The 24,245-nt window shown below is 36.4% G+C and overlaps 3 protein-coding genes across 4 annotated transcripts in view; 1 reads left to right on the forward strand and 2 right to left on the reverse strand.

Annotated features, from left to right (window-relative positions):
• The first annotated feature begins 6,355 nt into the window (after positions 1-6,355).
• On the forward strand, positions 6,356-10,781 carry tlx3b (T cell leukemia homeobox 3b). Its single transcript, XM_067399364.1, has 3 exons — positions 6,356-6,797; positions 8,953-9,190; positions 10,568-10,781. Exons 1-3 carry the CDS (start codon positions 6,356-6,358, stop codon positions 10,779-10,781), a joined length of 894 nt encoding a protein of 297 aa, XP_067255465.1.
• Positions 10,782-13,914: 3,133 nt separating this feature from the next.
• Positions 13,915-18,690, reverse strand: npm1a (nucleophosmin 1a). Its single transcript, XM_067399365.1, has 11 exons — positions 18,561-18,690; positions 17,430-17,509; positions 17,202-17,321; positions 16,989-17,082; positions 16,772-16,878; positions 16,624-16,694; positions 16,480-16,540; positions 15,533-15,610; positions 15,291-15,431; positions 15,039-15,113; positions 13,915-14,692 (listed from the first exon to the last, which is right to left on the reverse strand). The coding sequence occupies exons 1-11, from the start codon at positions 18,598-18,600 to the stop codon at positions 14,651-14,653; spliced, it is 909 nt and encodes a 302-aa protein (XP_067255466.1). The 5' UTR covers positions 18,601-18,690; the 3' UTR covers positions 13,915-14,650.
• Positions 18,691-20,782: 2,092 nt separating this feature from the next.
• The window catches only part of kcnip1b (Kv channel interacting protein 1 b), a 137,204-nt gene continuing 133,741 nt past the window's right edge, over positions 20,783-24,245 (reverse strand). For both annotated transcript variants that reach the window (XM_067399367.1, XM_067399366.1), the window contains exons 2-8: positions 23,894-24,018; positions 22,928-22,997; positions 22,769-22,839; positions 22,559-22,666; positions 22,372-22,476; positions 21,518-21,580; positions 20,783-21,167 (exon numbers count right to left, since the gene is read on the reverse strand). In XM_067399367.1, coding sequence (XP_067255468.1) covers positions 21,120-21,167; positions 21,518-21,580; positions 22,372-22,476; positions 22,559-22,666; positions 22,769-22,839; positions 22,928-22,997; positions 23,894-23,995 — 567 coding nt within the window. In that variant the 5' untranslated portion in view covers positions 23,996-24,018 and the 3' untranslated portion in view covers positions 20,783-21,119. The remainder of the gene's footprint in view (positions 21,168-21,517; positions 21,581-22,371; positions 22,477-22,558; positions 22,667-22,768; positions 22,840-22,927; positions 22,998-23,893; positions 24,019-24,245) is intronic.

Raw genomic sequence — 24,245 nt, forward strand, 5'->3', positions numbered from 1 at the left:
CCAGCGTGCTGGGAGGAGCAGAGGCTGTAGCGGAGGCCTCTGCCAACGAGAGGGGCAGTAAGACTGGTGGCAGCTGGTCCACGCTCCCTCCCCTCCCGCCGGCAGGCAGCAGGCAGGGTGAGAAGGTCAAAAGCCAGTCGTTAGGAAGACAAAGAGAGGCACAGCGACACACTGCATAATCGCCTTTTATTGAGTGCCACTGACACGATTCACGGCAAGGCTGACACTGACACCACACACGCGCAAAACACACACACGCAGGCTCAGTGTATCAATGCATGAGCATGTACACACAGATATAGATGCATGTGAAGAGGAGAACACAATGCATTATGTATTACGAGGCAAAATAATCACACTGAATGTGAATTCAGAGCAGGTAGACAATAATTGTAAAGTGTGCCATCAAGTGTCCCAACAAAAGTTGTTCTCCAGGCCAAAGAAGTCAAACTCTTGCAATGGTTCCTGTAGCTGCCCCCCTCAAACATGCAACCCGCCCCCCCACCCCCCCCCCCCCCCCCCTCGTCTGCCCCGTCTCATTTTCCATTAAAGCAAAACAGAGCCTCGCACTCAACCATCAGAGCAGCGGTTCTGCTCTCCACATGCCACAGATCCAGCATCCCCTCCGGCACACACAATGTTAATCTGCTTTCCATGTACAGCGATCACTTCTGCTCGTTTTGATGATGACTTTACCTGCAAACCTGTTAGATCAATGGATTCTGTATGGGGTCTGATTTGGTAATGTTTTAGATGACATTCTGTGATCCTCAGATGACTGTCATTAATGTTTTCTTTATTGATCCAGATTCCAGACGTATTATGTAATTTAAATATAAAGCAAATGTAAAATATAAAAAAATTAAATAAATGTAAATGGAGATATTAAAATGATATAAAAAAATATTAGATATCATAAATAAAATAAATCACTTAAAATACTTTTATAAATAAAAATAAAATGAATGATATTAAAATATTAGATATAAAATACATTAATGATACATTAAAAAAATAACAATAAAAAACTAACTTTTTATTTGTATATTAAAATAATATTAGAACATTAAATATAATAAAATATATAATTTAAAAGCATAATAATATATACAAATATGATATATAATAAATATCATGAAATCAATATGAATAATAATACAATATTTTATTATATAATATTAAAACAAACAAACAAACAAAAAACTTCAGTTGGATTAGTTTTATTTAGTTTGTGAATAAATTTGGATTAGATTTGCAGAACTGTTTTATGTTACTCATAAAGCTCATCAAGACAGACAGAATGTGGAAATACTAAATGGCCATAGTGAAGCATTTACAAGACCACAATCTTTGCATCACATCAAACAGGGTTCAGTCATACACACACATCGAGAGGAGCACTTCCGATTGCGGCTCATTTCTACACAGCGTGGTGTGTTAAACTCTCTCCATCTCTTCACTCAATGGAGCGTAGCTCATCTGAACACAGCAATAATGAGGCACAGAGATGCACTTGTGTGTCTGTGTGAACCAAAGCGAGTGAGCGAGAGAGCTCTGGAAAAGGAGGGGGAGAGAGAGGCTATCCATTTCCTCCCTGGGGCAACTCCTCTTTGGCTCTTTGTTGCTGAAATGCTCCCAGTGAGCAGGTTACACTAAAGCCTGCTCTATTGTCTTAAACAGCTGTGCGTTGCACACTCCCTCTCTCTCTTGCTCATTTTTTTTTTCAGGTTCCTCAATCAGGAGCAGTTTCTGAGATCTCTAAAAGCAAAAGCCTGTGGCAGTACCCCCACCCAAACAAACACAAAGAGATCTGCTTCTGTTTACAGTGTCCCACGGTAGGGGGTCTTTCCTGATTCAGCTGCTTTCTGATACTCCACTGTACAGATAAATAGGTTCATATTACCATACATCGCAGATTACTAATAAAAGCAACAAAAAATACAACAATAAGAAGTCGAGAAAGACAAAGAATAATTATAATAGCTGATTGTAAGCTGAATAAGAACAATAGTAAAAAGATGCATGAAGTCAGAACTCTGGCATCTTAAAACAAATGACTGTATTAATCTGTTTTGCAGTCACAGACTGCTAAAATTATTCAGAAGAATTGATGTGTATTACAGTAAATGTTCTTTAGTCTTAATTGATCAAGCAATGCATCTTAGTTTGACAGAATCTGCTCATTTCGTGTTGCGAAACTTGGAGAACTGTAAATCTGTCAGCTGGATATTCATGGGGACATATAGATTAAAAATGTGTGTATCTGCATTCAGAAATGTTGAAGACTCAATGATCAATTAGGGGAGAAAGGAAAGTGTTACTCTGTTACTCAGTGGTTTTTTTTGTGCTTTATGTGTCTCAATCTTTTATATAATGTTCCCATATTTGTCTGAGGCAAATTAAAGTAATTTAGAAAATTGTGTCTAAACTGTGTCAGTTAATGTCAGGTACAAAGAATGCTGTTGTTACAACCTATATCACTACTGGTGGATTGCAATAGCCTACTATAGAAATTGTTTTTTTTTTTTTAATGTGTGTGCGTGTGGATTGATTTATTGTGGTGATCAAATTTAAAATAATTTTTAAATAATTGTTCAAATATTTAAAATGCCATTCCCATAACAACCCACCACGCTCATTTAATTTCAAGCAGTTTGTGTCAGAATATAAAAAGGAAATGGTTTAATTCTGAACAGCAAATAATACAAGTATGTCAATACACATAGGCGAATAAACAAAATAAACAAACAGTGTGACAGTGGTCACATTCGCAATTGTGGGAGACAAAGATCTTAAAAGACTATTATCTTAATTAAAAGGTTCTCTTGTTTAACTTGCATATCCTCCACACAATCTTACGTTTAATTATAGAAATATGATGAACAGAGGAGACGGCTTAAAAACTTTCCAATGTGTTGATACACATAACTGCACAAAATGAGTCAGTGTATGCATTCATCGATATGACTGTACAAACCCAATACATTTTACTTTCTTGCCACAGTTTTTAATTATATATATTTTTTTTACACAAACTTACACGTTTTACTGTCATTTCAGGAGGATGATGCATGTATAGTGATTCCATTTTGATTGTCATGCATGAAAAGAAAGAAAGAAAGAAAGAAAGAAAGAAAGAAAGAAAGAAAGAAAGAAAGAAAGAAAGAAAGAAAGAAAGAAAGAAAGAAAGAAAGAAAGAAAGAAAGAAAGAAAGAAAGAAAGACGCAGATGACGCACCATGTAAACTAAATTAAAAGGAGTTCTATTACAACCCAAGAATAATAAGCAAGAACAACAAGCAGAAAAACAAAGAAAAGCCATAAAGGACATTAGGCGCTGAGCTTTATATAACATTTGAGTGAATATTTCATGGGCAGAGAGATAGAGAGAGACTCTAAACTTTCATTAAGCAGGGTATTTCGCTGGGAGGGAATTTCGGCGCCTTTCACTTTTTCTTGGCTTTTATTGCAATAATACAGATATCTCTCTGGCTCCCAGCCCCTCCTCATTCAGCCCATTTCCTTCCCGCCGTCTCTCTCACTCTATGCTTTTTAAAATATAGTAATAAAAACATACTAGATCCTTTTTAAATGCACTATTACTTATCATGGTCTTTTCATATCGTAGCATCACAGGTGTTTTAAAGCCGCTATAAAAGTGCGTCATTTATTATTCAAAAGCAGCGTCGTCTTTTTGCATATTATCTGAGCGCTTTTATACTGCGGGCTGCCAGACTCCCATTTAAAATGTTCGGCAGAATTGATAACGGCAGACACGCGCAATAAAAACAGCGCCGGGGGCAGGGTGGCACGCGCGCCCGCTCATATGCAGATCCCGGTAATTACTCCAACAATTCGCCAACCATTCCTTTATTTGCTCTTTGAGCGAGGGATTTCACGCTTTTAATTCAGTTTTCATCAATCTATTGATTCTCGGCTGCTAAATTGTTTGCACGGGTCAAAGATAAGAAGTGGGTCCGAGCTCTCCTCCAGCGCTCTGCCAGGTGAAACCGTTTGTGTCCCTCATATATCCTAGTTATGAATGGATATTATATACCCACCCACCCACCAAAAAAGAAAAAGTTTAATTTAGACCATGCAAAACATTTCAACGATGTAGGCTACAAAAATGTAAAATTGCACTTTTTTTAAAAAACAAAATATAGGCTTTTTATTTGTATTGTAGAATATAATAATAATAGGCTAATAACAACAACAATAAGAATACCTAGGAATAGAAAAGTAAAATATCGTACTATTTTTGAGAGTTTTTCTGAGCGTTATTTTTATGACAGAATAGCGATCTATTTTATTCTTTACGGCTTTTTGAACACATGATAGATAGATAGATAGATAGATAGATAGATAGATAGATAGATAGATAGATAGATAGATAGATAGATAGATAGATAGATAGATAGATAGATAGATAGATAGATAGATAGATAGATAGATAGATAGATAGATCTGAAATGTGATTTATAGCGATACAGTGACCATGGGTCAACGACAAGCATCACGGGAATGACGTAAGCGTCTTCAGCCACTGGACGAGGGCCGAGCTCCCGGGGGAACGAGGCTTTTTAGCGTCAGCACTCACTAATGGTCTATTAAAATATCAACTACTTCAAAGTAAACGGATTTGCTCCACACCAGCTCCCACCCCCTGAAGCTAATCAAACGCGGCGGCCAGGCCAAAAGAGCATAATCATTTTTACGTGGCAGATTACAAGGAACCACTTAGATCCGCTGTCAGAAGATCGGGTGTCCCAACACTCTCGATTAAATAAGCGCATGGGAGTGCAGCTCTCCAAGCGCCAACACTGGCTCCTTTAGGCGCACAGCTGTGAAACTAACGGGATCCGGATGCAGCAACTAAAGAAAGAGCTCATCTAAAAAAGTCATTAAAATTATGCTGGTCCTATACGTGCTAATTAAAATGAGCTCGACATTCCAGAAAGTATTCAAATATTTAACAGAAACAAAATAATTGACGTGGCAAAAGATGCTGTCTGCAATAATAAAGTTAAAATTGCTTTAGTAATTTGTGCGATGATGTTCAATGTTGTGTTACCATTATTGTCAAATGATACTCTGTATCTCGGAAATGAAACGTTGCTAAATTGCTTCGCCAAACGTTTCTATCTCAGATGTGTTTAATTGTAATATTTAGGAATAGCCTAATGTAAGAGAAAAACGCTGGGCTCCCCATAAACACTCAACAAAACCAAGATGTGACCAAGACCATTCATTAACATGATTAGTAAATTAAGCAGAATTTTAAATAAATTAGAAATAATTAGAATTTTAATATAACAGCGACTACAGCGAACAGCAAAAATGAAAATCCTCTTTATGTTATTATATATTTATAGGCTATTATTATTATTATTATTATTATATTTTTTATCCTTTATATTGTCCTTTATCCTGATGTGATATTTGTTGGCAATATGAACAATACACGACCTATTCCCACATTCCAGCTGCCCTATGGACAAAATAAATAAAGAGGATATTTAATTTGTTTTCTCTTCATCCAATAAAGCCGAGAACGAGTCTAAAGTTGATTGACATATTAGAAAAAAAGGTTGAGGGCAACTTTTAGGTCAAAAGCACTCATCTGATTGCTGGAGGCGATAAACAAAATCGTTTTTTTTTTAGTTTAAAAGCGTAAATGGATAATAAGCGTTTGTTTTAATACAAGCAATTCGAGTTTCTCATTAGAATATATTGTTAAAAAATTAAAGTCATCAAATTATGCTTTCCTCACCTCATCTGTTTAAACTGCATTAAACGACTTTTCTTACACAGACAGGGCCATATATGGTAAATAATACAGCTGATGAGCGCTATATTTTCCACATGAGGCCACTGCAGAATCTCGATTAAAAGTCAAATATTTAAAGAGCTAGCCTAATGATGACGTGCTTATGTCAGCATGTCCATAATAAAGAGATACTTGACCAATACAGAAATTGAGAAGTAAATGATCTGCATTTTAAAGAATGATGTCACAATATTTTGTGGCTTGTAACAAAATGAAAGCCAATAAGGAGAGGGAGATTGAGCACTGTCCAATCAGTGAAAAGAAGAGCTCAGCGAGCTTTGTGCGGGGATCCAGTGGAGAGAGAGAGTGCCAGAAATCTGCCAAGTCCTCGTGCCAAAAACTTTTCACCCACAGACGAATGCGTCCAAGCCATCTTAAGTTAAGAATTGAATCTCGAGGAGTAATACATCACACAGTAGATATTACAAGGAATTCCCGTTACTCATAGAGGTAGAGTTTTCCATAGTGCAATTCCAGGGAAGTCAGTGGAAATTGTCTGTGGAATAAACCGGTTCGGGTGGTGAGGATGGACCGAGCCCCAAGCTCCAGCCCAAGTGGCACTAGTCAAACATCACAACCTATCCAACATGAACCCATCAGCTTCGGCATTGACCAGATTCTCAGCGGCACCGATCAAGAGTCACAGCAGAACTCGACCAGGAATAGTTCCGAGAGTAGCAGCAGCGCGAGCGGAGGCAGTTACCATCTCGGCAGCCCAACGGGAGCGAGCGCGACGCCGTACACGACACTAACCGGCACATTTCACGGTATCGCGGCACCATATGAGGAATCCAGTCCATACGGAGTGAACTTGACCCTTGCACCCGGAGGAGTGATTAGGGTCCCGGCTCACAGGCCCCTGACCGCGGCCGTGCCTCCACCCATGGCCAGCGCGGTACCCGGACTTGGGAGCCTCAGTTTTCCCTGGATGGAGAGCAGTCAGCGCTTCGCAAAAGACAGGTTTGCAGGTAAATAAACACTCGCATTTTTTCCCTCCATCTGTTCCTTTCGTTTTTCTAACAAAAAGCTCCATGTGGTTGAAATGATTAGGAATCAGGAAATGGTAAACTGACTGAAAAAAAACAAACAAACAAAAATCACTCAAGTTCACCATTTGCGTGGTATAACAATAAGTCAAACATAACTATAAAAAACCCAAGCTCTAAGTGAATTATGTTTTAACATACTGATGTATTTTAAAATGGCGGTGGTTTGATGTTGTTTGACAGAGGAAAAGTCAAGCAGACATACAACTTATGAAATATAAAACCTCTGGTGTGTGTGTGTGTGTGTGTGTGTGTGTGTGTGTGTGTGTGTGTGTGTGTGTGTGTGTGTTTCTGTCTTTTCTTGTTTAAAATGTATTTTTTTATTTATTTAAATTTCATATATAGGATGGCATCATCAAAAGCGAAGAACTAAAATAAAAAGTATTTTTTACATGTTCATTATTGGTGATAATAACATACATAATATATTACGCTTCAGTTATCATTAAAGTACATTTAAACAGGTAATATGTTTTTAATAGGCCTATATATTCATATTAACAAACTAATTTTCTTGGTAGTTTGTTAAACGTAGCTATTTGAAGTATAGAGTTTAATTACGCAAAAAATAGAAATGTAATCCCCCAAATAGCATAAATGTAGGCTACATATTATTAAAAATCTTTATCATTTGTTATTTTAGTGTGTAAACTGTGATGCTGTTGCATGTTTGCTTGTGAAAGAATCACAAGGATGAATTGATGGAGGTTTAAATACAATAAATAAGACAGACTGTCTGGGAAACTTGATCCTGGTGTTTCCATAAAGAGGCGGCAGATGAGTGGATGTTGCTGAAGAGCTCGTTTTAGTTTTATTTGACCTTGAAGAGCGTGAAACACCTGTACAGGTTATGGGCGAAAATAAAAGAAGAAGGGCGAAAGAAACACGTCAGTGTGTGTTTTCAGCTTTTTTTTATATTTTTATTATTATTTTCTTTGTAATAGGCCTATGAATAACTAGACTATTTAATCTTCGAGCGCATCAGATTTTAACACATAAAGCCTATCAAAATAATTGTAATCGTTAAAATCATAAAAAAAAAAAAAAAAAAAAGAAAAAAAAGATAAGCCGTCTGAAATATAGCCTGTTTTATTAGAATAAATTAAGTGAAAATATGGGCCTGTGGGGTTTTTTTTTTCTTCCACATATTAAACATCTACCAAACATAAATACGGGTGTAAATGAGTATTGTTATACTTAGTTAACCGCTTTTTTGCATATGAATGTAAACTCTAGTTAAGAGCTGTCACATCACCAGCTTTCTTTATTCTGGGGCAAATGGCGAACGCTGTTCCATTAGAAAGACATATCAATATTTTACCAGCTTTAATTATTGCCACCTATAGCTGCGGGAACAGGCGCTCTCTGTTTTTTAGGTAATAAATAAATGAACAATTTAAGGAATTACCGTCATTAGAAGAACAGCTGCTGTTTGTATTTGATGCAACATTAATAGGATATGTTTTGTGTGATTTTATTGTGTAACCTGAGTAACAGGCCTCTCAACAAATCCTAAGAGCATCAGCAATTCATCTATTTATGAGGGTTTTTAGTATTTATCAATCAATAACATAATGTCTGATCTGACATCTAAAAGGTATAGTGCATGAAGGTATGGAGTAATTTAAAAATGATGATGAACACAGTTTTCCTTTGACTCAGCAAGAGTCAGAAGAAACTTAGGCTGGTTAATGCAGAACACAATTCACAAGCAAATGCTGTTTTAAAAATAATAAAAGATTAAAAGTGCATTCTTCATTTAATAGAATTAAAATTTCCTGCAATGCATCCCATTTTGGGGGGGTTTGTACAGTCTGTTTTTACATTTAAATGTATTTAAACTACACTGAAATCATTTACAGTGTAGATGGATGTGCATAATACTTAAAAAAAAAAAAAACATATTATAAAATGCATATTGAAACTTGAAAAGGCAGTTTGCAATTATGCTTTTTTTTTCTTCTATAAGAAAAATGATTCATTGTGATAAAAAGAGGTCAGTAAGCTGTGTGACAGACTCCTCATGACTTTCCCCATCTCTCACTCTGTGGCTTTTCTTGCCTTATTCATACCACAGCGGCTCTGACGCCCTTTACTGTGGCTCGGCGTATTGGTCATCCGTACCAGAACCGCACACCACCTAAGAGAAAGAAGCCCCGCACATCTTTCTCCCGAGTGCAGATCTGTGAGCTGGAGAAGCGCTTCCACAGACAAAAATACCTGGCCAGCGCTGAACGAGCAGCCTTGGCCAAAACTCTGAAGATGACAGACGCCCAGGTCAAAACCTGGTTTCAAAACCGCAGGACCAAGTGGAGGTGAGACAGGGAAAGAAAGTGAGGTATATACTACTACAAGATGAAGAAATGCTAAAGAATAGTGATGTAAAACTCATGTGAACATTCAGTGTGTGATCAAAGGAACAAAGGCACAAGAACTAGAATAATATTTCCCATAATTTTCTAAACATTTGTCTGGAATCTGGACATTTGACACATTTGGACACATGGTTTTAGCCACTTTAAGCAGGTAACAGAAATTATGGGAATGATAGTCAAATTTGAAATTTGAAATAAGGACATGGAATCAATGAGTGGACTGAGATATTTTAACTGCCATATAAATTATTGCCCTATTTACAGTTTTTAACAAACTAAAGACAGGCCAAAATTTAGGCCATAAATAATCTATCTATCTATCTATCTATCTATCTATCTATCTATCTATCTATCTATCTATCTATCTATCTATCTATCTATCTATCTATCTATCTATCTATCTATCTATCTATCTATCTATCTATCTATCTATCTATCTATCTATCTATCTATCTATACTAACCAAATTAGTGTCTGTAATGACCTGAAATCACTTTTTTTTTTAAATATTTGACCTACTGACGGCCTTAATATCTGTAAGATCTAATGGGAAAATAATGGGGTTGTCAGGAAGAAATATGAATTATTAATTAAGGCAAACACACTAACGACATGCCACACTTTGGAGAAGAGGAGGGGTTGTTTGAATGTTGCTCAAATTAAATATTTACACTCAAACCAACATTTATTCAAACACCTTGAACATTTCATTAATTATTACAGTTTATTCACTATAGTTTTAAAAAATAGTAATAAAATATGACAAGATCTCAGAGTTAAACTGTGTCAGAAAATAATTAATCTTAATTATGTCAGATAACACTTAAGCAAAACATGATCAGGTCAAAGTGTCCGAATAATTTTAGGTTCCAGATTTTTATCAATTTTAGTCCACTGTATGAAGAATTTTTGGGTATAATATGTCACAGTTTACTTTATTTTGCTATCCTCACTTACATAAATGAACTTTATATAGTGTCCTGCACCCACTAGTAAAAATATATAAAAAATGTCGTAATAATATTTGGTCTGACTGTAAATAATCTCTACATTTAACTTTTGGTTTGGTTAATTAATTCACATGTCCACAAAACCTTGTGCACTTCACAAAATTCTATCCAAATCTACATGTCGGTGAAATATTCTCACAATTAGTGATTTGTTCCTTTAAAGATCTTTTTGTAATCTTGGTGTTTGTGATTCACTTCACCCTGTAATTCAGTCTTTATACTGGAAACTGAACAGATGCAGTAAACATGTACATGAGCAAGTTTGTGGCAAAAACTTCTACTCTAATTTTCTTTTCTCTCATGTCAGACGGCAGACGGCGGAGGAGAGGGAGGCAGAGCGTCAGCAGGCCAACCGGCTCATGATTCAGCTCCAGCACGATGCCTTTCAGAAGTCTTTGACCGATTCAGTTCCATCAGACCCGCTCTGCATCCACAACTCATCGCTGTTCGCCCTGCAGAACCTACAGCCTTGGGCGAGCGAGGAGAGTGGCAAGCTTGGAGGAGTGACCGCGCTTGTATGAGTACCAGAACTCAAGAAGGAAATGACATTTTCATTCTTTTTTGATGGACTAGGATGTCGGTTGACCTTATCTCCGTCCCGAAAGACTATTTCATTCCACAAAAAAAGTGAGGAACTAATTATGGCCATCCAACAGCAAGCAAACCCATATAAATAAAAAGGTTCTGCGTCGAACGAGCCTCAGCCTCTGAATAAACGATGGCCGTTTTCTATGGTGTGTCTGTGCGTACAGAGACTTTTATCCCCATTAGGGTCAGTTTCATTGACAAAGTGACCTGTAGAAAGGAACAGGCCATCTCAGCTGACCCTTTTACAGATCCACTGATCTTCTCCTCCATCCTTTCATCCCCGCTCCACCACTCAGAACTGTAGAATACAGAATTAATGCAGAAGAGGGAAGTAATGATGATTTAATTATTTATAATGTGAGTTGCATGACCTAAAACGCCCCCAATCTGGCCATTTGTGGAAATAAAAGGACACAAACACGCACAAATAGACACACACTCTTCTCATTTTATTTTTTTTTAAGCTGGGTAGTATATAAATATTCATCTTTTTAAGGGTCAAAAGGAACCAGCTACATTTTTTTTTTATGAAACCACATCCCAACCGTATGAGGAATCGCATGAAACGTCCAGAAGAGAGGCATATGACGTCATACGGGGCTGTTGCAATATACTTTATCGGTTTGATTTATTCAGCAGTAACTGCAGCTCAGAAACTCCTCAGAAACACGCTTCGATGGCTGAATGTTGTGTGTCAGAGAGAAAGAACAATTCAGAAGAAACAAGGGTTTGTTAGATGCCCCTATGATGTAGGTGTGCTGTTGCATTCCAAACTCTTTATTATACTTTGTATTTGATAAATATGTAAATAGCAAACAAAAAGTAATAAACATTCTGTTTTGGCATTAACACAAAAGGTGTGCTTTGCTTAATTTGTTATTCCCCTAATGTTTTTGGAAGAGGCATATTCCAAATCCCTAAGCAGCACTCTTCTCTGGAGTAATGTGTTGCTTTCAGAGGTCCTACCGCCGTTCTACACAACTTGATCGACAAATAAACACTGAGTCTTGGTAGTTGGCTGCAGTCGATTATGCCTGCCACAGCAAAGAAGCACTTATGTCCTCAAGCAGATAAATGCGGGATCCTGTGGGACCATAAAAATGCCTTTATGCCCTCTGCAACCAACTCCCTCCTCCCAAAGTGCTGACTCTCAGGAACTGACCTGTTTTAAAGGCCTGGGTGGGGGGTAAATGGAGGGGTGTCCATTATAAAGTGATTTAACAGACTCCTTACATTATGATGCTGTCGAAGCCTCCGCAGGGTGAACCTGTGGAGTTCTGCCACAGCTCTTTGTGGACAGATGGTTAGTAGTGACCTGTGCCAGGGCCTCTTTGACTGGACAGGGTAAGGTGATGTGTACAGTTCAGTCAGGGTCATCTGAGAAAGCCTTCAGTAATATAGAATCAATGCTTAGGATAATTTACAAAGGATGTATTCCTGGCTCCTTCCCACATATGCTACAGCAGTGATACCACTTCTACAGTTGCTCAACTACAAATTGATTTGTAAAGGGTGGTGTTTTACTGCCCTCTGTTGGCTATAATGTGCAAATGCATTTATGTCAGTCCAAAGCAGCCTCCTAATGAAAACTTGGGCCTACATTTAATAAACGTCTAATAAAAATATTAAAGCTATATTTAACAAATATACATTAAAATAATCTACTTGATTCAACAGCTTAAAAGGTGTAGAACAAACAGTTACGGACAAAATAGCCCGAGTATACAAAAATTCTTTGAAACATTTGATAACCATGTCTGCCAAAATGGCAAACTGTACTGTGGCACCAATGAACGACCTGATATAAACGTTAAAAAACATTTTAAAGGTGCCCTAGAATGTTTTTTCACAAGATGTAATATAAGGTGTCCCCTGAATGTGTCTGTGAAGTTTCAGCTCAAAATACCCCATAGATTTTTTAAATAAATTTTTTTAACTGCCTATTTAGGGGCATTATTAACTATGCACCGATTCAGGCTGTGGCCCCTTTAATTCCTTGTGCTCCCCGCCCTTGAGCTCGTGACTATAAAAGAGTGCATAAACAAAGTTCACACAGCTAATAATGGATCTTTACAAAATGTTCGTCATGCATGCTGCATGCATACATCGGATCATGTGAGTATATTATTTATTTAGATGTTTACATTTGATTCTGAATGAGTTTGAGGTTATATGCTCCACGCCTAAAGCTAACATTACACACTGTTGGAGAGATTTATAAAGAATGAAAATGTTTTTATGAATTATACAGACTGCAAGTGTTTAAAAATGAAAATAGCGACGGCTCTCATCTCCGTGAATACAGTAATAAACGATAGTAACTCTAACCACATTTAACAGTACATTAACAACATGCTAACGAAACATTTAGAAAGACAATTTACAAATATCACTAAAAATATATCATGGATCATGTCAGTTATCATTGCTCCATCTGCCATTTTTCACTATTGTCCTTGCTTGCTTACCTAATCTGATGATTATGCTGTGCAGATCCAGACGTTAATACTGCCTGCCCTTGTGCCTTGAACATGAGCTGGCATATGCAAATATTGGGGGCGTACATATTAATGATCCCGACTGTTGCGTAACAGTTGGTGTTATGTTGAGATTCGCCTGTTCTTCGGAGGTCTTTTAAACAAATGAGATTTATATAAAGGAGGAAACAACGGTGTTTGAGACTCACTGTATGTCATTTCCATGTACTGAACTCGTTATTTAACTATGCCAAGGTAAATTCAATCTAATTTACATTAGTCACATATTTTTGTTTCAGCATGATGAATTAAGACACATCCGCATATACAACACACACACACACACACACAAAAAAAAAAAACAAAACAAACAAAAAAAAACACATTTTTCCCCAAATTCGGTTTTGGAATACATGATTAGGTCAATGTCCTCTTTATGCGTCTGCTGTTGAAAGATTATTCTGTAATCTAACCTAGTTATAAAAACGGTAAGTTTAAAGAGAAGTCATGTGACAGTCAGAAAAAAGAAAACCCAGCAAAAAAAACAAAACAAAACAAAAAACAAAACTGATTTTACACTCATGGTCCAAAACACTGCACAGTAGCTGGGTTTAAACCTGAAATATAAACTTTATTTGCATTTAAACAGATTCAAGGAAGTCAAAGAAGATGAACAAGATAACCACATCTGAACTACTCATAAATTGAGTCCTGATTCTGTTGAGATTTAGCTGCACAGAATGTGACATTAACTAAAATATACATTGTTGACATTTGGATTTCTTACAGTTGACTTATCAAACCCATATAATACATTCCACCTTCTAGCATGTTACAGGGTATCGACAGTTACAAAAATAACACTACTGAAATAATGTTATTCATCATTGATACCATTCCGAAACCCACTAATGCATTGCAAATGAATTCAAGATTCCAGATTTCAATAAATCAATTTCTCAGTCACATCTCTAATCAGAATACAATGCACATTTTCCATGTCATTTTAAATAAATCATGGACGGGTACAGTCAACAAATCTCCATATAAATTAGAGGGTTGAAATATTCTGCTCAGAAAGTCATTTGAGCAACAAGGCTGCCAAATGAAGGCCACACTCTATGGACATGACAACACCACAGGGGTGAGGAGAGGGCAGATTGCAAAGGTCATGTTCTGAGTAAAGTCTTTTCAAGGAATGGCACGGATTTGACATAAAAACTGAAGAGTATGGGGACAAACAAACAAAATTGTGGGTAACAAAAACTAAAATCTTGGGCAAAAAAAGGCTTAATAATTTAAGCAAAATAAAAAGTGTTGACACTCTACTTGACACTCTGTCTCCACTTCCAGAGCTCCTCAATGACCTTGGGAGAAAAAACAAAAACAGAAGAACAGGTAAGACATTTCATTCATGGCGGTTTCCAATTTTGTCAACAACATGACACTTTGCCTGCACGTACATATTATACACACACACACATATTTTTTATTCATACATAAATTAATGCATACAATGACTTTAATACACCTCTTCTGTGATGAATGCTTTGCTTTCTATATTTTCATATTATATATATATATATATATATATATATATATATATATATATATATATATATATATATATATATATATATATATATATATATAAAATTATACACCACCTTTGACATAAATATCAATGTCAAAGAAAAACAGCAATACACATACCTTTGCATCAGTGGCCTTGAAGCAGTTCTTCACATAGTTCTCAAACTTTGGCTGTAGTTTTGGTAGTGATACACCCTACAAAAATAAATAAAATAAACATGTTGAAAGTGATGTCTTCAGGTATGATTATTTTGACAAGAATATCATGCATCCACTATACTGCATCCCATCGAGGTATGGAATGGTAATGTTTCTTACCACACACATTAACTCATTGTGACTTATGCACAGAGGATGCAAAGGAAAACACACCTTTTCTACACTTGCCATCATCTTGGCCTTAATCTCTGGGACAGTGAAAACCCGGGGCGTCTGTGGCGTTTTAGGTGACTGTGGCGTTTTAGGCGACTGTGCTTTCTTGTCACCCTTGTTGCTCTTTTCTGGAGTCTTGTTCTGTGAGAGCAAAATATCAAATCAGTGAGGCTAGAGAGACTTCACTAATGCTGCAACTCAGGAGTGGACAATTTTCTTTCAGGAGAAAGAGAGATGTTAACCTGTTTAGCGGGTGTACTGGGCTTAGGTCCTTTTCCATTCTGTGCAGGGGTCTGTGGTTTGGATGGGGTCTTCTTTTCCTGACAGAACAATGGGGGAAAATATGAAATAAGCATTTCTGTTTGCACTTTTACACATCCTACAAAACTTAAAGGGTTAGTTCACCTTAAAATGAAATTTCTGTCTTTAAGTACTCAGCCTCATGTCAGGCCAAACTCGTAAGACCTTCGTTCATCTTCAGAACACAAATTAAGATACTTTTGATGAAATCCGAGTTCTCTCTCTCCCATAGAAAGCAATTACCACATTCAAGGTCCAGAGAAGTAGCAAAGACATTGTTAAAATAGTCAACGTGACTACCTTAATGTTTTAAGCGACAAGAATACTTTGTGCGCAAAACAAAAATAACGACTTTATTCAACAATTGCCTCTCTACCCTGTCATTCTCTCACACAGTTTACCTTAGACTCATTGCAGAGCTTCTGCGTTCTACGTCGGAACGCCAACTCTGTACTGGACGGCTCCTGCGTCAGCATCACATGCATCGTGGTGCTCACGTGCACAGAGTCGGACAATACTGAGCCGGACGTAAACACAGAAGCACTGCACTGCGTCAACTGTGTTAAAAGACTGACAGAGTAGAGAAAAGAAAAAAATGTTGAATAAAGTTATGTTTTGCACACAAAATGTATTCTCATTACTTCATAACATTAAGTTTGAACCACTGTAGTCACGTTGACTGTATTAACGATGTCTTTGCTTCTTCTCTGGACCTTGAATATGGTCATTTTGTTGCTTTCTATGAGAGATAAAAACACCTCTCGGATTTCATCAAAAATCTCTTTATTTGTGTTCTGAAGATGAACAAAGGTTTTGCAGGTTTGAAACAACATGAGGGTGAGTCATTTTTGGGTGAACTAACCCTTTAAGGGGCCTGAACTTGTCTAACCTTTACAGGTGACTCTTCTTCAGTTTCTTCCTCTTCATCGTCATCATCATCCTCTTCATCACTGGAAGATAAAATGGAAATATAGTTTTATGTAATAATAGCTGCTATTTCTGTAACACTAAAGATGGCAAAGAACACACTTACTCAATTTCATCGTCATCGTCGTCATCATCATCATCATCATCCTCTTCCTCCTCATCCAACTTCATTTTTTTCTATGAAAGTTGGTTAAAAAATGAGCGACAAAATTTAAATATCATAATGAATCCCAAAAATTCATTTAAGAACTTACTGAAGACTTAGGAGTCAGTGATGCCGGCCTCTTCTTGGCTGTCGTCACTGTCTCTTCTTCTTCCTCCTCCTCCTCCTCTTCATCAAAGGACTGGTCTCCTCCCATGACTGAAAGAAGAAAGATTTCAATAATGAACTTACTGAGGCAGTTTTCCACATGTTTATCTAAGACAACAGTAAATCATCATAGACCTCCTCAAGTATTATCAAGTACTCACTGACGAGATGCTGTCCACTAATGTGAACTGGACCAGAACCAGAACGTAGACGGAACACAACAGGTGGAGTGATCTCAAACCCACCCAAACACACCTGAGATACAAACACATCTACAGTTAAAACCAACCAGAGCAATTCCAGGAGATCAACTCAAGCTTAACCAAAAGATGTGTGAAATGTCATTGCTCATTAGGGACGATGACTCTGCTTACACTGGGAAGGGTGGAAGGCTTGAGTGTGGCCAGAACTGCTTTGACCTTCTGACCCTCTGAATCGTGCCCTTCAATCTCCACGACGTTCAGTTCATCTTTTGTTGCGGGATCAACGCAGGCCTGCGGGAACAGGAACAAATGCCTTATGAATGACATTTAAATGTTAATAAAACTATGATTACCATTTAAAAACAACCCCAGAGAGGTTAGACAGCAAACGCAACATACCATTCTGACTGATAACTGATGATCATAATCATCATCCTCTGGATTAAAACTGACATCTTTGCCTGCCTTGAGCTCACAACCTGTAAACACAAACACACGTTTATATTAAATTAAAAGCATTAAGACACCTTTAATAAAGGGTAGTGTAACGTAACTAAGTTAAGAGAACCGGTACTTTTGATCAACTCGCTCTCAAAACCAATGCAGTGATTCATTTACGTCGACACGTGGTCCCAGACACGCATCTTAGTTTAATGAATCAGTCAGTGAATCGCTCGGTTTGATTAAATTAAATTTCTAGCCGTCATTCCGCTGCATGGCACCGGTTTTATTTGAGAATGTGTCAAACGGTGTATTACCAAAACATAAATTTATGTGAAAGCAAGAAACCCCACGTGGAAAGGTTTGTGAAGTGCTCTTTTTTTGGTACCAACAGTTTGCAACGCCGTTAGCACTGGTATAATTTGATCAAATAACAGGGTATGTTTGTTAAGAAAACAAACGAGAAAAAAAACGTACATAATAAACATCCAATTAACTTATTGGATATAACGAAGAATACAACTTTCATCTACAAGCTAACAAGAGAAATTAATACACTTTATGCGTTGTCTCATCTAACACGTGTAGTGCAGTGACGCCATTTTGGAGCGCCAAGGCCAATGCACGTGTTTAGAGAGCGCGTGCAGGGAGACATGAGCAGTGAAGGTTTCGTTTTCGTTACCTTAAATACATTTAATTCAGAAGTTAATTTGATCATAAAAGCTAGAACGAACATAAATAGCTGTCAGGTTAACTGCTGATAACCCTTATGAGATTAATCTTGTGCTAATCGATTAGCTAGTGCGAATGCATGCTGTACACGTGCTTTAGTTTGTCACTCCATATCGAGGTATTTATGAAAGATAATACAGTGTAATTACGCCGGCTAAAACATCAACATTTGCTTTTAAGCAGTTTGAGTCTGATAATATAACTTGGGTTAACGTTAGCTGACAAGCTACCACAGTACGCCATCCTCAGTTTGCTTAACTTACAAGTTCATATTGCCACGCTTACGTACTATACGTATGATCTAATAGACTGTATGACACAGAACGGATCAAGTTAAGTATTTAATGTATTACATACCGTAAAGGAAAGTTTGGGGACCCATTTGTTCGAGATCCATCTCTGCAGGCTGTGTATGTGTCTGGAAGTAGGGTGAACTGTGTCTGTAGAGACGTGCGGGATGGACACACTAACCCACATCGAGAATGTCACGCCCATTATGGGACGGTCCTCCAGTTCAGCCAATGAATGAACTCCATAGACAGAGAATCACGGAGTTTAAGGTATGTAACGTTACTGAAGAGAGCATGAGATTTATCAGACCAAGCATTCTAGAAAGATTTAAACTCTCGAACTCCGTGCATTAGAAAAAGAATGCACATTTATTTTACTTCTTGTTTCCGTTCGAAATTGTTCTGGAAGGATTTGGTAAATTATAATGGATTTTGTTTTATGTGTGGTAAAGATTAGAATTTGATGTGATATTATTACCAAGGAACAGATGAATACAAACTTCTGTAGTTTGATTAGGAAGTATTTTATTTATTTACATACTTATTTTTAATTATTGAGCTGATTTATTTTGCTATCCTTAATGTAGCCTACACTATTATTTATCCTTTGTCAGGTAATTCCCTGCTGTTCGTGACATCCATTTTTGTTGGGATGCAAGCTCACAATTCACTAGTTGAGTACCACTGATCTATTCTGTTCTCCATTTCATAAAATATCAAAGTAAACACAGTGGAACATTTTAATAAAACATTTACATTGTTGATTGACATTAAACATTTAATGAATTTCGGATGTCATAATCCATTTTTTAAATAATAATAATAATAATGCACTACATAGAGATGTCATTCATGCTCTCCAGCACTTAAACATAAAGAAAATAACCCAGCAAAATAACTCAACAGACTGAGCCCAGCATTTAAGTAAAAAAATCCCAACATTTTTAGAGTATAATAATAAACAATGAAATAAGAAAACACAGCTGAATGTTATTCCACAAACGTACATACTGTGAGGTACATGAATATTGAGTTAGTTACTGAATTATAATTATGGCTGCCTTTTCAATTATGACATACCACGTTATTGATAAATCCATCTCTGACAATGTCATAAACACTTTACAATAAGGTTCATTAGTTGAACATTAGTTAATGTATTAACTAACATGAACTAACCATGAGCAATACATTTGTTACTGTAATTACTCATCTTAATTAACATTAGTTTATGAAAATACAGTTCATTGTTTGTTCATGTTCACAGTGCATTAACTAATGTTAACAAGATTTTAATGTATTAGTAAATGTTGAAATTAACATTAACAAAGATTAATAAATGCTGTAGAAGTTCGTTAACTAATGTAGTTAACTAATGAACCTTATTGTAAAGTGTTATCATGTCATTCATACTCTCCAGCACCTACGTAAAAATATTAATAATACCATAGCAAAATAACCTAAAAGACTGAACCCAGCAAAAAAAAAAAAAAAGAATAAAATGATAAACAATGAAATAATAAAACACAGATGAATGTTATTCCACAAACGTTTTAATAAGTTTTGACTGAGATTTGAATTGCACAGCATATTTCTGATAATTCATTTTCACAGTTTGTATTTGCCTCACTGGACATTTCATCATGTGGCACCACACTTGCAATTATATACATAGCTTATATTTCTTATGACTCAACCTGACCACTTGACTTCTATATAAACATTTTTCCACTTTTATTTTATGTAATTTATCTGGGTTTTTGTTCCCTTAGAAATACTGTTTTGTCCTTCATGAAGGTATGCAAAGGTATCAGGGTATCCAGGGACTAGATTGTCAGTTGTGATTTTGTAATCTCTTAATCTCTTCATATTCCCACATAGAAACAAACATTTTTAACTTCTGCCCCACCTTATTCACTATGATCTGGTGGGAAAAAATGGCTTGGCAAGTACTGAGACAGATAAACATAAGCGGGCAGACTGGAAACAGCAATTACTAACAAACAACGCTGACAACACAAGACACAAAATCAACATCCAATTAAGTATCCCTCAAACCCCATCTCATATAAATCATAAAACTATTTTTGAAGGCCAAGATATTTTTCAAGCAACTCATAGGGAACATATCTGCTGGGTTTTTTTTTTTCTTTTACTTTTTTTCTTCATGCAAGCTCTTTTGGCAAGAAAGCAAGCAAAGGAGGCTGCATTTCCTCCTGGATGCAGTTCCAGTACACCAAGAGTCCTGAGCTCTAGGGTCAAGCAAACGGACAAAGTTTGAGACTGGTGTTCCTTTTCACGGGGAAGAAGAGTGTTGATCATCGCCACCCACTAGTCAGGCATTGCACAATGCCTTTCAAACATATGCAGTCTTCCGTGGCTGGATCAAGGTGGATTCTGGGCTGATAGTTTCCCAAAACATCAGCAAGAGACAACATTAAATATGTTACAATGTTTGAATAGAGAGAGAAAAATCAAGCCTACAGATTCTCATCCCTCTCAGGCCATTATATCCCTCCAGAACTCAGTTCAGTGAAAGCAAATATATATATTTAAACATAAAATCCCTCTTGCTTTCTTTTCCCCACTCTCTGTTTTGTTTTTTTCTTCTTCTTGTTGATCTTCTCTACATCACATTTTCAAAGAGCTGCATGGATTTCATCATATTTTCATCCTGGTGAAAAAAAGAGAAACTTTTACATGTTGTTCATCTGTTTGACCACACTGTGGCAGCATAATCTTTTCAGTGAAACTGGATCACTTTACATGAACATACCAGAGGATTTTCTTTCAGTTTTACATGACAAAAAATAGCAGGGAAAAAAAAAAAAAAAATCATACCATGCATAAAATTACCGTTCTACCTGATAGATATTACTGAACCAAACAATCAGCCTCTGTAAACAGTAAGAATCATGCTCTTTTAAGCCATAAATAATCCTTATGGTTCTGAATTCACCATAAGACTAAAGCAGATGTAAGTAAAACAGCTGGAATCACTTACAGCATGCAATATGAACATACCTCCTGACAGGCAAGGACAAACTCCTCCAATGTTACAACTCCATCTTTGTTTTTGTCCATTTTCTGTTTGAGAGAGAATTATTATTATTATTTTTTTTTTTTACTGTAAAAATCACACAGGGAATTGCTATGGGTGAATATCACTTCTGTACATGTTTCACCCCAAAATTGAAAGAAATGTATAAATCAATAAGCAAATGAAGCCAACATGTATTTCGAACCACATTTTACTAACAAGAATCTAATGAGAATCATCTGGGAATTTAAAAAAAAGAGCCAAAAATCTTAATGGTCCTAAAATATGCTTATGTATACATACATAAATACATACAGTAGTGGCCAAAAGTGATGTCTGGAGGGGACATTTTTTTTTTAATGACAGATTAAATCATCAAAATATATTTATTTAATATGTTTAATTAAAAATAAATAAATAAATAAATAAATAAATATGAGAGAAGAACATTGACAAAATTATTTGGCAAAAAAGGCGTACAGGATTTATTTTATTATGCAAAAAAAAAAAAAAAAAAAAAAAATGTACAGAAAAACAAAAAATACACAGAAAAAAAAAAAAAAAATTAATTGACTACAACATGTTATGTGTTCATAATTACTTTGTGACAGCCTGGCCAAAAATTATGTCCGTACAATTTGGAATGTTTCATCACAACTAAAACAACTGACACCAAGCACAACTATACAATATGCTTACAAAATCTTTAACAATAAATGAAATATAAATAAAGGGTGAAGATGTCAACTTTCCTTTAGGTCGGCCATCACTTTTGGCCACTAATATATATGACTTGGATGTTTTTGAAAGATTCACTGAAAAATTACCTATTACTGACCTCAAAGAAGGTATCCACATGCTGCTTTGGTACATCCCCTTTTAAAGCTGGATATGTGTACTTCCCCATCATGTCATAAATGGCCCTCACTATCTCTGTCATTTCCTGTGAGGTACATATTGAATATTGAGTTAGTTACTGAATTAAGTTATATTAATTTTGTCTTCCTATTTTAAATATGACATACCTCCTTATTGATAAATCCATCTTTGTTGATGTCGTAGAGATGAAATGTCCATTCTAGTTTATCTCTGACTGTCCCCCGCAGTAGAGTAGATAGTCCCATCACAAAGTCCTGAGAGAGAGAGAGCGAGGAAATAATTCCTGTGTGCAATGTCACTAAAACATATATTTTCAAGCTGTGCCAAAACTGCACACCGGCTCATAGTCTTCATACCTCAAACTTTATGGATCCATTATTTCCGGTGTCAAACGCATTGAAGAGATAATGTGCATACGTGCTGGCATCTGGTACAGCAAATGAAAACATTAAACACTTCCCTGAAATATACCCATCGTAAGCATGTAATATTTAAGGATTTTGCTTTGCAAGTACCTCCATGTGGAAAAAACTGTGCGTAAATGTGCTTAAATGTCTCTTCATTCACCACTCCACTTGGACACTCCTGAGGGTGGAAAAAATACTTCATATTACTGGCTTGAGATTGATTCCTGCATATGCAAATTGGATATGATAATTGGAGCTCAATGATAAATGATAAAAAATATATAATATTTAATAATGAACAATTATTATTAAAAAAAATGGTTACAGTTTTGGTTTTACAGTGTAATTATATATTTAAATATTGAGTGATAATAATTAACTATGTACTTAGGGTTAGGATTAGGCTGTGGTTTAGGGTTAGTTGCATGTAATTATGTGTAATAATTTAGTATTTACTACAGTAACTACAGGTAACATGTAACAAGGACACTAAAAAAAGTGTTACCAAAAATGTTACTAGCCTATTACATTAATAAAATTATACATTTTTAATAATTATTCCACAAACAACAGGCAGTTACGTAACATGTTAATGAGGATGGTGAGATATGATGGGCTTCGGTGCTCAAACATAAAAGTAGAAAAGCACTGCCATTGAATACTACACACTATTTTTTTAACAATTTTTTAACACAACAAATATGAGCTGCTGTGTGGGTGTGTTGCTGATTGTTTATGTGAGTCTAATACAGCGTGTGAATGTTGGTATTGTGAAATATGACTAGCTGACTGTTGCTTGAGGCTAGCGCACAGTGATTAGTGACACGCTGGATAATGCAAAGAGGAACAATAAGAGTTTACAGAGTTTTAAAGACAGATGAGACATGGCAAACAGAACCACAGGGACAGTATATGCAGATGAGCTGCGATGATTCATAAGAGAAGATATTGAGGCATAAAGATGTATTACATAAACACCATAAGCTTGTGAAAATGTGTCAAAAGAAATTAGTGAAAAGTAAATGTGCAGATGTGGGAGTGAAGAGAATGAGTGAGAAATACCAGGCGACGTACATTTTTGAAGCCTCTGTAAAGAACTTGTAGCTCTTGCTTGGTGAAGTTCGTCTGCGCCTCGAGCTGCTCGAGACCCTCCGGCCGATGGCAGACCATTGTCATCTCTAATTCATCATCTATTTTATCTAGAGAGAGAAAGAGAGCAACATGTCAGTTTCAGGCTGATAAATAGTCACGGCTTGCTCAGAGGTTGCTCTTTCATAGCACAAGAAGTGTCAGCTTTCTCTCTGATGTTCCTACTTACATTTCTTAAGAGAAATAAAAGTGAGACAAATGAAACAGTTGTTGACATGCTGTAAGGCTATACACTAAAAAATCTTGGGTTATTTTTTCTAACCAAGTCCTGGGTTGA

Source organism: Chanodichthys erythropterus, chromosome 10 (assembly GCF_024489055.1).
Source record: "Chanodichthys erythropterus isolate Z2021 chromosome 10, ASM2448905v1, whole genome shotgun sequence".
NCBI classification, from domain to species: Eukaryota; Metazoa; Chordata; class Actinopteri; order Cypriniformes; family Xenocyprididae; genus Chanodichthys; species Chanodichthys erythropterus.